General features: G+C 38.8%; 1 protein-coding gene across 5 annotated transcripts in view; it reads left to right on the top strand.

Annotated features, from left to right (window-relative positions):
• The window catches only part of wu:fb16f03 (eukaryotic translation initiation factor 4 gamma 1), a 75,826-nt gene that overhangs the window by 56,154 nt on the left and 3,251 nt on the right, over nt 1-16,421 (top strand). For all 5 annotated transcript variants that reach the window (XM_067451427.1, XM_067451428.1, XM_067451426.1 and 2 more), the window contains 12 exons: nt 99-335; nt 427-531; nt 2,881-3,198; nt 5,229-5,340; nt 5,421-5,529; nt 9,914-10,176; nt 11,109-11,230; nt 11,321-11,493; nt 12,708-12,833; nt 12,940-13,021; nt 14,539-14,637; nt 14,742-14,879. In XM_067451427.1, coding sequence (XP_067307528.1) covers nt 99-335; nt 427-531; nt 2,881-3,198; nt 5,229-5,340; nt 5,421-5,529; nt 9,914-10,176; nt 11,109-11,230; nt 11,321-11,493; nt 12,708-12,833; nt 12,940-13,021; nt 14,539-14,637; nt 14,742-14,879 — 1,884 coding nt within the window. The remainder of the gene's footprint in view (nt 1-98; nt 336-426; nt 532-2,880; nt 3,199-5,228; nt 5,341-5,420; nt 5,530-9,913; nt 10,177-11,108; nt 11,231-11,320; nt 11,494-12,707; nt 12,834-12,939; nt 13,022-14,538; nt 14,638-14,741; nt 14,880-16,421) is intronic.

Here is a 16,421-nt window from a genome sequence, read left to right as displayed (position 1 = left end):
CTAAAGAGAGGAAGAAGCCATTATAGTGTATGTTGTCCATGTCACATCGCTATACATAAGGGTATTTATGACTTCACTTCCTGTCTCTGCCCCTTTAGGAAGAGGAGAAGCAGAGGTTGAAGGAGGAGCTTGAGGACGCCAAAGACAAAGCCCGGCGACGATCGCTGGGCAACATTAAGTTCATTGGTGAGTTGTTCAAGTTGAAGATGTTGACGGAAACCATCATGCACGACTGCATCGTAAAACTGCTGAAGAACCACGACGAGGAGAGTCTCGAGTGTCTGTGCCGGCTGCTGTCCACCATCGGGAAAGATCTGGACTTTGAGAAAGCCAAGGTGACCATACACACACTTCATCTACGACCGGCCGGAAGACTCACGAGTGTGTTAATGTTGAGCAGTGTCTTACTCTTTTTTTTTCTTTTAGCCCCGAATGGATCAATATTTCCACCAGATGGAGAAAATTATTAAGGAGCGGAAAACCTCTTCCAGAATTCGCTTCATGCTGCAGGACGTTATTGATTTACGACGGGTAAGACACCGTGTGCGTGCGTGCGTGCGTGCGTGCGTGCGTGCGTGCGTGCGTTCTTGGTGGGGACTTCAACCGGAATGCACACAGACCAATGGGACTAAATTGAGGAAACATGCTTATGAATCATACAGAATGAGTTTTGTTGACAATGTAAAAAGCGTGAGTGATGGGTGTTTAGGGCTAGTTTGTGAGAGTGTGTGTATGATAGGTAGGTTTAGGGCTAGTGTGTGTATGATGGGTAGGTTTAGGGCTAGTGTGTGTATGATGGGTAGGTTTAGGGCTAGTGTGTGTATGATGGGTAGGTTTAGGGCTAGTGTGTGTGAGTGTATGTATATTGGGTAGGTTTAGGGCTAGTGTGTGTGAGAGTGTATATGTATGATGGGTAGGTTTAGGGCTAGTGTGTGTATGATAGGTAGGGCTAGTGTGTGAGAGTGTATGTATGATGGGTAGGTTTAGGGCTAGTGTTTGAGTGTGTGTGTGTGTGTGTGTGTGTGTGTGTGTGTGTGTGTGTAAGGGCAGATAATGTACAAGGCGGTGCTTTGGTTGACATCACATCAGCGGTTTAATGCAGAGCCGCTCCTAAAGAAGAGTGACTCTGTGCCATACACACTCACACACTTCTGCCCTCTTCCCTCCCTCGAACACAAGCAGAGCACATGCAAGACTTTTAAAGTTGTCTTTTGATCAGAATCCAGTATTTACTTCATTAAGGAATAGTCATAATCTCTGGTTTGTCCTGGTGCAGGATTAAACTGTGCGCTCAATAAACCCAGGAGCATGGATAAAGTAAATGGATTCTCTACAGGTATTTCCAGTATAGATTAGAGTGAGAGTCGTATCTCTTTCTCTCAGTGTGTGTTCTTAGGAAACTCGCTCCATGTGTGTCACACACACACACACACACACACCCAAGACCGTTTTAAGTTTCATTTCAGCTGAAGCACAACTGAAGTTCAGAAAAGAGGGAGGCAATAAGAGTGACACATGGGAAGGGAAATTACAGATAAACCATTTTGTGTCTCAATCCCTCAAAAAGATCTCACGTAGTTCAAGAGCTTCACTAGAAACACTAACTTGACATTATTGCATTTAACCCTTTATAAGACTTTTATTTTAAGTGCATCACTTTTAAATGACTTCTGTTTTCAAACTGTTTGATGACTCAATTATTTTGAGTGGTCATTGAAATTCTTGCTGCATGTTAAGTTGAAAATAACCTGTAGCATTTGTTTAAAGTTGGCATGAAAGGGAAGTTGCGCTCGTAGTTTGTTTTCTATAGTGCCGAATATCAGAGGGAATTGCTTCACAAACAAGAATAAATGTAGGGCGGGGCTTGATTGTGTCTGTGGGGAATTGATTGGATGGTTGTGGTTTGCTATTGGCTGATCTCATGTGAGTGACAGGTTGCCCCGCCCTCATCATCAGAGAATGAGAAGTTATTCTGATTCAAGATTATAAGGGAACATGGATTTAACACACTAATGATGTGCACGGATTAAAGGGATAGTTCACCCAAAAATGAAAATGTGATGTTTATCTGCTGACCCCCAGCGCATCCAACATGTAGGTGTGTCTGTTTCTTCAGGAGAACACAAATGAAGATTTTTATCTCCAACTGTTGCTGTGTGTCGGTCATATAATCATGTGAATGAGTAACGATTCTATGATCGAAAAAAAAAAAAACATGCTTAGACAGCATGCACACCACACTGTGGCTCATGACGACACACTGATATCTTAAGACACAAAACGATCAGTTTGTGTGAGAAATCGAGCCGTATTTATATCGTTTTTTTACCTCTAATACAATGACGTAACTTCCGGTAAGGTCAAAATCCACGCTCTGGCTTTGCGATATACGAGCCAGAGGATATTGACCTTCTTTACCGGAAGTGAAGCGCGTTCCATGCTGTTGGATATAGCGTTGTATTTGAGGTAAGAAATGATATAAATACGGCTCGATTTCTCACACAAACTGATCGTTTTGTGTCTTAAGATATCAGTGTGTCGTCATGAGCCACAGGGCTCTGTGTGCATGCTGTCTAAGCATGTTTTGTGTTTTTTACTCTCATTTAAGTGTTACCCATTCACATGATTATATGACCTACACACAGCAACGGTTAGAGTTAAAAATCTTCATTTGTGTTCTACTGAAGAAACACACACACCTACATGTTGGATGCCCTGGGGGTCAGCAGATAAATATCACAGTCTCATTTTTGGGTGAACTATCCCTTTAATCGTTTTGAATAAATACTGTGAAACTGTCCTTTTTGATTTCATGATGGCTTTAAGCATTTCTGTATTTGTAGTTGTTCTTATTGAGTTAATTTCCCCGCCGTCTCTCAGAATAACTGGGTCCCACGCAGAGGAGATCTGGGTCCGAAGACCATCGAGCAGATCCACAAGGAGGCGGAGCTGGAGGAGCACCGAGAGCAGGCCAAAGTTCAGCAGCAGCTCATGTCTAAGAAGGAAGGTCGCGGTGGAGGTGGAGGAGGAGGCGGAGGAGGTGGTGGTGGAGGAGGAGGCGGAGGGATGGGGCAGCGTGGTGGGCCACACACACCTGGTTCCCGTGGTAACCAGGCACCTGATGACGGCTGGAACACGGTGCCTATTTCCACCAAGAACAGACCCATCGACCCCACCCGACTCAGCAAGATCACCAAGGTCTGAGCCACCATCAGTCAAACACTTATTATTATAATTATAAAGCCAAACAAGGGGCCTCATTCATGAAACACGAGCAGAACGAATTTGTGTGGAAATCGTTCATAAAGCTGATCTGACGTAAATTTTCAGATTCACAAAAATGTTCGTAGTTTCTAAATGTTAGTTGGTACAAGAGAAATTCACACCTGCTCCCTACCACGAGTAAATGGTGCGTAAAACATGTAAACGTTCTCTGTTCTAATTTAGGCAAACTGATGACCTAGGCAGGCCTACCAAAATAATATTTCAGCAGTTGATTTGCTGCGCCTTTTTTGTTTTGTTTTGTTGGTACTGTTTAACGTTGGGTAATAGGCAGCGCTCGTCACTGTCACTTTTCGCCAGGCCGTCCAATCACAGTGGAGGAGGGGCGGGACAAAAACTACACCGACCAATCGTCCCACTTGTACATCGACTGAACAAAAATAATAGAGAAGTTAATACTGCTTTTACTGCATTTCTAAATTCAATAATATTCTTCAAAATTAGATACTAGTAACACATTACTGCCTTGGATATTCTGTATCAAAGTATCTCAGCTGAAAAAACGCTGCCCTCCCAAAGCGCTTTCAATCGCCACCAGCTGGCCATTTACAGAAGAGCACCAGGTGTTTAGCTGGCTAAAACATGCTTTGGTGGACATTAGGGCTGTCAAAATTGCTCAAATGACGTTTGAATATTCCCTCTAAAACAAACACGAATATTCGAACATCTGGTTGCGCATTTTTTGTTCATGACTATGAATTAATACAAAGAGACATTAACTACTTGTATAGTTTGTCTGTTTAAGTTTATACCTATTTGACAACGTATTACTTACACAAAAACAAGTAGATTGACTAATGGCCAAGAGCGCAGACCTCTCTCGCTCTCTCTGCTGTGGTAAACATGGGGTTTTTCCTTGACATGAAACGATAAATAATCAAACCAGTGAAAGCACTTTCTCTGCCGCGGTTGAGTATACTGGTAATACAGTAATACTGGAGCCAAACCTGGGGAAGAAGTCCAGAAGTGTCCACAGCGTTCCTGGCCATTGTCATTCAATTTATGGGCGGGGATTATGCTAATTCAGAATGACCCTGCACGTGCTTCTTATTTATGCATGTTTGGAATTCATTAATATACACACGTTTAACTAACGTGTCCGTGGTATTCGAAGCGTTTGTGAATCTGGAGCAGAGTTTTCCTAAAGCTCCATTTTTCGTGCAAATTACTCCGAATTTGCTCATATATTTACAAAAGTTTCAGGAATGAGACCCAAGGTGTGATCCATAATCAATTGATTATTACTTACTAAAATTAAAATGTATTATGATAGATTTTTTTTAAAGGTCCCATTCTTCGCGTGTTTTAGAAGCTTTGATTATGTTTACAGTGTGCAATATAACACGAGTTCATGTTTCGCGTGTAAAAACACAGTATTTTTCACACAGTTGACTTATCTGTACAGCGCTGTTTCCTCTGTCCTAAAAACGGCCTGATGATTTCCTTGTTCTATGAAGTCCCTCCTTCAGAAACACGTAACGAGTTCTGATTGGGCCAGCGCTTCCCGTGTTGTGATTGGACAGCAGCTTAGCGCACTTTGCCCGGAAAGGTCCCGCCTCTTACCATAACGGGGCGATGCAAGCGCTGAATGCGCGCTCTTCTCCACGTAGGAGAGCAGCGAGACCACGCCCCCTATTTTGCGTGTTCTTGTGGGCGGAGCTTTAGTCAACAAACGGTTCTAGTGACGTCATTAAAGCAGGAAGTGCAGCGGTGTCGTCCAAACCGGCCGTTCGCTGTAGGCTTTGAAAGGGAACTTCTGTTAAATAAAATATCTCGCTTGGCATGAAACTTTGAGCTTTATAATTTTACAGGTATTATTTATGCTCTAACAGCAACATTACACACTAACTAAAGTTTGAAAGATGGAATCGCGAAGAACGGGACCTTTAAGCAATCTTATGTTGTTATGGTAGTTTATTTTTATACTTTTTTTTGAAAACTTGTAGCCGGGCGCTTTGGACTTTAACAATCAGCTTCTGGCCCCTGGAGGGAAAGGCACATGGGGTAGTTGGGGCAAAGGCAGCAGTGGAGGCACCGGAGCGAAACCCAGCGAAAGCCGTGAGTGTGTTTGAACGCACAGGAGTTTATCATGCACATGTTTTCAGACATAATGCAACTCTTATCTCATTCGTTTACAGCCCAAGATTCTGGTCGTCCGAGCACTTTGAATCGCTTTTCAGCACTTCAGCAACCTTCCTCCTCTTCCTCATCCGCCAGCGTGGACTCTGACAGGAGGGTTCCTCACAGGTCAGATTATCTCCATTTCATGCAAAACACACACACATCTCTTTTCTTTATCCTCTAAAAGCGTGGTTTGCCCATCACTCAAAATAGTTATGTTTATAAGGTTTCTACACTCTTGTAACACAAATAGTCATTTGTTATTGTAGTGTTTTGCTAGATGTAGCATTAAGAGTTCCTCTAAGATTTTAACTTGAATTACTGCTTATTCTTGTTTTATGCATATTGCTTATTTTAATATCTTTGAGAGATTTTAAAAATAAGCAAATCAGATACAGCTTTTAGGGTTTACTTCAACTGTGTTGAAATTCACATTAGTATAGAAACCTGTTTCCACCTAAAACACGTAATTGTGACTTTATAGCTCTCACATTTTACTTCTGTATCCCGAAATCAGTTTTTGTTTTTACACTTTATTATAAGGTGTCCTTATCAGTGGTGGACGAAGTAAAAGTACAGATACCCTATTAAAATATTACTCCAGTAAAAATAAAAGGAACCTGATTTTTAGTGTACTTGAGTGTTAAAAGTATTGATCGATGAACCATTTATTATTTAGCCAGAACTTGTCAGACTCATTAGTCAGAACCAATAAGAAAAATGAGTGCAGGCTATATAATGTGTTGATCAGCAAATAAGCAAACTTTATTTTTCACCATAACTTACACACTATAAAAATATTAAACTTCAGTATGCTAAAATATCAATTTAAAATACTGATAATTCAAATGAAATATACAATTTTTATAAAAAATAAAAATGTGGCTACAAATAGCTTAGTATAAAAATACAATACACAGACATCACATGGGTCAACACATACTAGTTTAATATGATTTGTAACTGTTACAACAGCAGGGAAGATGCATGCATTAATTGGCATTTTTAATAACAACTATTAAAATAAATTATTTGGCATTTAAAACAACCACCCTTTACAGATTTGATGCAAACATGTCAACATTTAGGGCTTAAAGAGTTCGTCATTTTACAGCAGATTTACTTCACAAATAACTGACCTAAATGAGTTTTCATTTACAATAATCAGTACTAAAATTCAGCATTAGTAACGTACTAACTTAGGTTCAAGCTCCAGTGATATCCCAGTTCTTGGCTCGTTTCGACTCTATCAGTGAGTTGTTGATTCAAGGACAGTTACTATCAGATCAGTCCGATTCGCAAATGAATCATTCAATGCAATTTTTGAACCAATTCAACAGGTTCATTGGAAAGAATCAACTTGTTCATGAATCACTCTTAAATCATAGGTTATGTTTTTACACAACGATGTACTAAAAACTTAAACGTTTTTGTTTTTCACGTACAGGCGCTTTACTCAATACAGATTGATTCAAAGCAGCTTTACCGTGATAATGAAGCATTATTTTCTTTTAGAGCTGCTGTACAGCCGAAGTGAACAGTGTCATTGTTCAGCTGAAGTCAGTTCAGTGTTGATTCAGTTTCATTGTAAAGATCATCAGTTATTAAATGAGTTAATTTCATCTATAAAGCTGTTCTGCAGAAAATAGTAATGGCATCGTCCAGCTCAGCTCAGTTCTCATCCAATAAGTGCAGTCAGATCAATTATATTGTTGATTATTAAGTGTCCCAAACTACGCAAGCCAGAGGCGACGGTGGCAAGGAACGCAAACTCCATCAGGTGACCGAATGGAGGAGGAGAACCTTGGTAGAAACCAAGCTTATTATGATTCAGGCTGCATCGCGAGTCAGAATCAGATTGTGGATCTGTAGCATTCAAATATTTCATCCAGTTCCTTTTGCTTGAAGATCAATTCACTACACCAGTATGGAGACGAAGCTGGTCATAGGGTCTTTTCGGAGGACCGGTCTGGTTCTTGTGGTCTGAGGATCTGTGCCGATGGCTGTCGTGTCGACGAGGTCTTCACAAGGGATTGTCTAGTTGGCAGGATCTCTACTGACGTTCAGGGCTGCGTTGTGGTCGTGTCTAAATGCAGGTCCACCATCTGATCTGGATACGGACCGAATACGTCTAACTACGGTAACCTCGGGATAAACAGAGAGACTAATATTAGGTCAGGTGTTGTTGGCTCTGGTTGACCTAATTTATGCAGCCTTACAATCCTTTAACTCTTTCCCCGCCAGCGTTTAAAAAAAGTTGCCAGCCACCTCTAGGGTTTTTGACTGTTTTCACAAAAATGTAATAGCCCATAGAATATTTTATTTTATGAATATCTGAGCATGCAATGTATCATAAGAGAGAGCAGACCCTCTTCTTTTAAACAAAAAAAGCGTTTTAGCTTCATGCATTCTTTTTTATCAATACTTGAATTATGGGTAAGTTTCATAAAAAAAAGCTGAGAAAATCACATTTTTGTGAAAGACTGCATCTAGGTCCGATTGAAAGATGATCAAACACAGATGAGGAGATCGAGTCCATCAACACCTCTAATGCTTCAGTCCTGTAGCTCGTCCTGCTCCACATCTCATTCAGTAACATTAGATAGTTTTAATTTGTTGACATATTTTGACATAGTTTGACATATGATGTTTAATGTTGATGATTACGATTTTACATATGCATTTGCTTACATACGATCGCTTGTTTTCTTGTTACTCGTATGTGTTTTGAGCAGGAAATTCAGTACTCATTCAGAAGATGCGCAATAGCGCCCCCTAGCATCTGACAGTGAAAACAAGGAAACCCGGAAAATTCTGTGTTTGGCGGAGAAAGAGTTAACGGATGCGAATTATAGAAATGTGATGTTATGTCTATGCCAGGTTAAAGAGATGTTTTTTAGATGTTTTGTCTAGATTTCAGCTGACTGAGTGTGTCTGCTTCCCGAATAATGCTAGGAACATAATTCCAGAGTTTAGGTGCTAAATAGGAAAACGATCGACCGTCTGCAGTTGACTTTGTGAATGGGTATGATCCATCATGGTTCAAAGAAATATAGAGCTGAGTATCGTCAGCATAACAGTGAAAACTAACTCCATGCTTCCTAATGATGTCTCCCAGTGGTAGCATATACAAGGGTGAAAAGCAATGGTCCTAACACTGAGCCTTGCAGTACTCCATACTGAACTTGTGATTGCTATGACACCTCTTCCTTTACTGTTACAAATTGATAACGGTCAGATAAGTATGATTTGAACCATGCCAATGCAGTTTCGCTAATGATAAAGTAAATTTAAAATCTATTCAAAAGAATGTTGTGGTCGAATGCAGCGCTAGGAACGAGTAACACTAATAGAGAGATACAACCACGATTAGATAATAAGAGTAAATCATTTGTAACTCTGATGAGAGCAGTCTCAGTACTATGATACGGTCTAAATCCTGACTGGAAATCCGCACAGATACCATTTCTTTAAAAGAAGGAACATAGTTGTGAAGACACTGCCTTTTCTAGTTTTTTTGACAGAAAAGGTAGATTCGAGATTGGTCTGTAATTAACTATTTCAAGATGTTTTAATAACAGCCATCTTAAAGGTTTTTGATATGCATCTTAATGACTATGAATTAATATTAAGAAGAGGATCTATGACTTCTGGATGCACCTCTTTCAGTAGCTTAGGGTTCAGTAGGGTCTAACATACATGTTCATTTTGACGATTTAACAAGTTTAGACAATTTTTTCTCATCTATAGCAATGATTGAATGGAATTTTTCCTCGGGGTCTATAGCGTGACGTCTGATGCGATGTTCTAGCAGACGGTTGCATGGTTTTAATTTTCTCTCTAATAGTATCAAACTTGCAAGTAAAGTGAAGTTCATAAAGTCATTACTGTTGTGCTGTTTGGAAATGTCTGAGGTTGAAGCTTTATTAATTTATCCACTGTATCAAATACCTAGATCTGTGTTTATTTTCTTCCAAGAGAGTAGAAAGGTAAGCAGATCTAGCAGTTTTCAGGCCTTTCTGTATGCAATAACACTTTCTTTCCACGAAATGCGAAATACCTCTAGTTTTGTTTTTTCCAGCTACGCTCCTTTTTTGGGGGCTACTTTCTTAATGGCACAAGTGTACCACGGCATTGGACTATTTTCCTTAATCTTCTTCCTAAACTGTGTCTAAAGTGTTGAAAAAGTCAAGTCACCTTTATTTATATAGCGCTTTTTACAATGACTGTTTGTAAAAACAGATTGTTTCAAAGCAGCTTCACAGTTAACAGGACAATAATGCAACAGAATTTGATTCGGCCGTACAGCCGCTCTGGAGAAAACAGTGATGTCATCTAGCTCATTTCAATTGTCATATAGCGACAATGTGGGTAGATCAGTAGTTTAGTTGATATAGTTAATTTAGTTTAGTAATTACATTTATTTGGATATTTAGTTGAAAAGGCTAAATTTAAAGTATCTTAATTATATACTTCCATTTATGAGTTTATCCCTTTGCTTATTTCTCAGGAATAGCTCCAGTCGGGAACGCAGCGATCGTTTCGACCGGCGGGATGAACGCATGGACCGGGGCGGAGACCGATACGACCGGCGTGATGACCGTGGATCAGACCGGCTGGACCGGAATCGCCCCGCGGTTGGCAAACGAAGTTTCAGCCGTGAAAAAGAGGAGAGGAGTCGAGAACGAGAACAGCGTCCTGCTGAAATGGTCCGGCGTGTTTCCAGCATGACAGACGAGCGCGAGAGAGAACGGCGCGGCAGTCGCGAGAATGGTACAATGAACTAGACATTATACTTTTGAAAGTTGCATTTTTATTTTGCTTTCTTTTTATGGTGATTTTATGGATTATTTAATAGTGTGTCTATTTAGACTATGGGTTAGGTAAAAATATAGATTTTTTTAAAGTAGTTATGATCAACATAGATTTAAGAGCTTGTGAATCAGAATCTGATCCTAATCAAAATGTCAGTAGCAATACCCAGCCCTAAATTTGAGGGTTTTTTTTGCAATATTAATTTTATTATTTGTTGGTAACGCTTTACAATAAGGTTCTATTAGTAGCATTGGTTAATGCATTAACTAACAACGAGCAATATGTTTGTTAAAGTATTTATTAATTTTGTTAATGCTAGTTAATAAAATACACCTGATCATTGTTAGTTCATGTTCATTAAATATTAACATATACAACATTGTTTTATGTGTTAGTGAATGCTGAAATTAGAAGATTAATTGATAAAAAATTGTAGTTCATATTAACAAATTTAACCTTATTGTAAAGTCTTCCCTATTTATCAATATATTATTATTGTAATATTATTACTACTTGTGATGCACTGAAATTTCAGCATATTTGTTTATATTATTCAAACTTGTTGTCTTAATTATTTAGTTTCATTTTATCACAGCCACCAATTAAATATTTACATTTCAAAATATAAATTTGAGCAGAAGCAATTATATAATTTAAAAGTTGATAAAAAATATTAAAATGTTTCAAATAAACTTTTTTCATTGTTTCAAAACTGTTGATTATGAAATAAATTTGCACAATTACAGTATTATTAGGTTTGATTATTGCAATATTCGTCTGTTAAAACGTCACAAAAAAATGCTGCTTTTAGTGCAGATGGATCATAACACACTGATATGAAAGCAAATTTTTTAATAGGATTTGTTGTATGTCTGTTTATCTTTTAACAGTAAAGAGAGAAAAAGTTCCCACTCCTCCACCTGCTTCCTCCAAACCGGCGCTGTCGGAGGAGGAACTGGAGAAGAAATCGACTGCCATCATAGAGGAGTACTTGCACATCAATGACCTGAAGGTACATGTGCTTAAACGCCTCATGCCAAATGTGTTTTGCTCTGTCTCGTTTGTTAAACCTCACGCTGTTGTTCATCCTGCTGTCCTGAAGGAGGCGCTGCAGTGCGTCAGTGAGCTGAGCTGCGCGTCCCTGCTGTCTGTGTTCGTGCGGACGGGAATCGAGTCCACGCTGGAGCGCAGCTCCCTCGCTAGAGAGCATTTGGGTTTACTGTTTCACCAGCTGGTCAAAACACAAACACTATCTACACAACAATACTACAAAGGGTGAGAGATGTGTGCATAATGCAATCTTTACACCCAAATGAATTTAAACATAAGCCCTATTCAGACGGTAATTGTTTCTTGTGGGGTCATAAGGTATTTTCATCATTTGCAAGGGCTAGTCTGTGATATTACACTGCAAAAAAATGCTCTTCTTAGTATTTTTGTCTTGTTTCTAGTCAAAATATCTAAAAATTCTTACATTAAGAAACATTTACTAGACAAGTAAAAATTATTGTCTTGTTTTGGGGGGAAAATAACTAAAAATTAAGAGAGCTTTTGCTTAAAATAAGCAAAATAATCTGCCAGTGGGGTGAGAAAAATAATCTTAATTCAAACTGAAAACAAGATTATTATTTTTACCCCATTGCCAGATTATTTCGCTTATTTTAAGCAAAAGCTCTCTTCATTTTCTCTCTTAAAAGACAATTACCTTTGCTTGTCTAGTAAATACTTCTTGGTTTAAGAATTTTAAGATGCTTGGACTAGAAACAAGACAAAAATACTGAGTAAGAAAAGCAATTTTTGCAGTGTATTGCCGTCTGAATCCAGAATGTCAGTTTTTCTCCCACCACCCGCGTAAAAATCCCCGGCCGAATTATCTCCTGTTTTTTGACAAACACCAAGGTCGTGTGGTGATTTAATTTACGTCTAAATCCACATCTCTGAGTTTTCAAGAAAAGATCGCTTTAAAATTAATTGTTTGTCCTTTTTGACGCCTGCAGAGCACCGTCGTTGCACATCGCCATAATTTGGATGCATTTTAAAGCTCTATAACCTACACTTTTATTACTGAAATGCTGGAAAGTATTCACAAGAATAATCTGTCATCACCGCTCAAAAGAGAAAGAGAACATAAACACTAGTAATTAACGTATATAGGGTAAAATTGCTTATTTCTGCTCATTTCCACATTTTTAAAATGGCATCTTCCTATTTTTAAACAGATATAAACAATTTCCTCTTATTAAATGAAATATGATTTTATTATTAATATTCCAAGCATATGACATTTTTCATTCGACTGACCACGTGAGCAGTGTTCCCAGGTGCGGATCACAAAACATACTCCTCCACCGCGTGAATAAAGCGCCATCCGAATGAACGAGTTTTATCACTGAGGTGGCATGCAAATTTATTTTTACGGACGTCCACATGAGAAACAATTACCATTCGAATAAAGCTATATTCTAATATAATCCTGAAAATCGTGTCAGGCTGTTGGAGGTGTTGGAGGTTGCAGAGGATATGGCGATTGATATTCCTCATATCTGGCTGTACCTGGCTGAATTGATCTGCCCTATGCTGCTTGAGGGAGGCATTCCCATGGGGCCGCTCTTCAGGTGAGCCTGCAAACCACTTTACACTGATGCCAAGAATTTCCTGCCGATGAAGCCACACAAAAATCAATAAATGGATCAAATTGAATGTAATGATCTTTATTTGTAGGGAGGTGTCTAAACCACTGGTGCCTCTCGGGAAAGCTGGAGTTTTTCTGGTGGAAATCCTCAACCTCGTCTGTAAAGGAATGGTAGGATGTTTGTGTGAATTGATTGATTAAACGTCCAGACACACTGCTCTTCTTACCCAGTCATTTTGTCTTGTTTCTAGTCTAAATATCTAACAATTCCTAAATCAAGATGCATTTACTCGACAAGTAAAACGACATAAGATATTTTTCCTTGCTTTCTGTGGACAAATATCAAAATGAAGTGAGTTTTTGCTTAAAACAGGCCAAATGATCTGCCAATGGGGTGAGAAAAATAATCTTATTTCTGTTTGGGACGGAAACAAGAAACAAGATTTCAGTCAGAAACAAGATTATTTTTCTCACCCCATTGGCAGATCATTTTGCCTGTTTTAAGCAAAAACTCACTTCATTTTGATAGTATTTCCAACAAAACAAGAAAAAATATATAATGTTGTTTTACTTATCTAGTTAATGCATCTTGATTTAGGAATGGTTAGATATTTAGACTAGAAACAAGACAAAATGACTGAGTAAGAAGAGCATTTTTTGCAATGCATTTGGGCTGCAGGATTTACTGAAAATAAAACTGAAAAGGCGATATCGCTTAATGAAGGCTGCGATTGATTTAAATGAATGTATGCGCTTCTTTCAGTGAGCGGAGCGACGCTCTTTCAAACGTTAGCAGCTCTTTATCCGCCGGTGTTTTCAGTGTCAGTAAATGCTGCTCCACAACGACTCAACATCTGCGTCTGATCTGAGTTTGGGTTGCTTGTAATGTGCCTTTCAAGCTTCCCTGCAGTTTTGAATATTAAAACTTCATGGTTTAATGTTTAAAAATTAACTCGATGGTTTAATGTTTTGAAAATGAATTAAGACAGCCATAAATAGTAGTCTTTTTTATGTGTAATTTATATACGTTTATATTTCATATTTTGTTTAAAAATTGTATTTAATAATAATCTTAATAAAATAATAAATATTATTGTTATAATAAACATTGTGGTCTACAAAAAAAGCTTCTCTGCATTTTTCTAATAAAATTAAAGCATGATGGTTTTACCTTTTTTTTAAAAGACTGACATGAATATTATGTTAATTTGACAGTTTCATTATATAACTATTACATTAGCAATACTGCTTGTTTTGTTTACTATTTCTGTTTATCAATAAGTATAATAAAAACAATACATCCATTAAAGTATTATTTTTACCTTTTATTTATACATGTATTGTTAATAGTATGCTTATTTTATAGTCATACTAATATATAATCACACATTTTGGCCAAATTGGCCATGTTTTTTTTTTTTTTTTTTTTTTTTTTTAATCAAAACTTGCACATCTCCCAAATTGCTTGCTTGTTCACTACAAAGTGAGCGCCACTGACTTAAATACCTTCTTTACACTATAGAGTGCATTATGGGTACAAAAGAATGAACTATTATACAGTTAGAATTACCCAGGCACTTTAACACACTGCAAAGTTCACTATATAGGGAATAGGAAGTGATTTTAGCAGTGCTTGTGTTCTGAATCAAGTTCTGAAAGTGTCCTTTCGGAAATCTGTCCTGTCTCAGAGTCATAAGAAGGTGGGAGCCATGTGGAGAGATGGGGGACTTAGCTGGAAAGACTTCCTGCCTGAAGACGAGGACGTCAATAAGTTTGTCACCGAAAAGGTGAATGAATTGACTGCAACTGCTGTGCTCTGGAATTAGTTATGCTCCTTGTATAATGTTGCTAAACTATGTGTTTAATAATCCTCTATATAATGTGTGTGTAGGGAGTGGAGTACACTCTGGGCGAGGAGTGTGTCAGGAAGAGCAGTAAATCGTCTCTGAGTCCAGAAGACATCATCAGAGACCTGGAGCGACTCCTGCAGGAGAAAGCCGACAACCAGAGGATCTTTGACTGGGTGGAGGTGTGTGTGTGTGTGTGTGTGTGTGTGTGTGTGTGTGTGTGTGTGTGTGTGTGTGTGTGTGTGTGTGTGTGTGTGTGTGTGTGTGTGTGTGTGTGTGTGTGTGTGTGTGTGTGTGTGTGTGTGTGTGTGTGTGTGTGTGTGTGTGTGTGGTTTAAAAGATGTTCTGTGAAGCTGCGGAAAGGATATTCAGTCTTCCAAAAGCTAAAAGGCAGATTTAAGGAACTTTACTACAGAGCCACTAAAGGAATTCCGAGAAACTTTTGTGCTCTTCCGAGAAACTTGCTCTCTTCCAAGGAACTTTTGTGCTCTTCCGAGAAACTTGCTCTCTTCCGAGGAACTTTTGCGCTCTTCCAAAGAAGTTCCTCGGAAGAGCACAAGTTATTTGGAAGAGCGCAAAAGTTATTTGGAAGAGCACAAAAGTTCCTCGGAAGAGAGCAAGTTTCTAGAAAGAGCGCAACAGTTTCTCGTAAGAGCACAAAAGATTCTCGTAGGAGCACAAAAGATTCTCATAAGAGCACAAAAGATTCTCGTAGGAGCACAAAAGATTCTCATAAGAGCACAAAAGTTTCTCGTAAGAGCACAAAAGATTCTCGTAAGAGCACAAAAGATTCTCGTAGGAGCACAAAAGATTCTCATAAGAGCACAAAAGTTTCTCGTAAGAGCACAAAAGATTCTCGTAAGAGCACAAAAGATTCTCGTAAGAGCACAAAAGATTCTCGTAAGAGCACAAAAGATTCTCGTAAGAGCACAAAAGATTCTCGTAAGAGCACAAAAGTTTCTCGTAAGAGCACAAAAGTTTCTCGTAAGAGCACAAAAGTTTCTCGTAAGAGCACAAAAGATTCTCGTAAGAGCACAAAAGTTTCTCGTAAGAGCACAAAAGTTTCTCGTAAGAGCACAAAAGTTTCTCGTAAGAGCACAAAAGTTTCTCGTAAGAGCACAAAAGATTCTCGTAAGAGCACAAAAGTTTCTCGTAAGAGCACAAAAGTTTCTCGGAAGAGCACAAAAGTTTCTCGGAAGAGCACAAAAGATTCTCGGAAGAGCACAAAAGTTTCTCGGAAGAGCACAAAAGTTTCTCGGAAGAGCACAAAAGTTTCTCGGAAGAGCACAAAAGTTTCTCGGAAGAGCACAAAAGATTCTCGTAAGAGCACAAAAGTTTCTCGTAAGAGCACAAAAGATTCTCGGAAGAGCACAAAAGTTTCTCGGAAGAGCACAAAAGTTTCTCGGAAGAGCACAAAAGTTTCTCGGAAGAGCACAAAAGATTCTCGTAAGAGCACAAAAGTTTCTCGGAAGAGCACAAAAGATTCTCGGAAGAGCACAAAAGTTTCTCGGAAGAGCACAAAAGTTTCTCGGAAGAGCACAAAAGTTTCTCGGAAGAGCACAAAAGTTTCTCGGAAGAGCACAAAAGTTTCTCGGAAGAGCACAAAAGTTTCTCGGAAGAGAGCAAGTTCCTCTTCTGCGAAACTGTTGCGCTCTTCCGAGAAAATGTTGCGCTCTTGTAGCAACTCTCAATACCCTTCTGAGCTGTAAACGCCAAATTCTGTC

The sequence above is a fragment of the Pseudorasbora parva genome, chromosome 8, assembly GCF_024679245.1.
Source record: "Pseudorasbora parva isolate DD20220531a chromosome 8, ASM2467924v1, whole genome shotgun sequence".
Lineage (NCBI taxonomy): Eukaryota > Metazoa > Chordata > Actinopteri > Cypriniformes > Gobionidae > Pseudorasbora > Pseudorasbora parva.
Note: the sequence above shows the minus strand (reverse complement) of the source record. Positions and strands in the feature narration are given on the sequence as shown.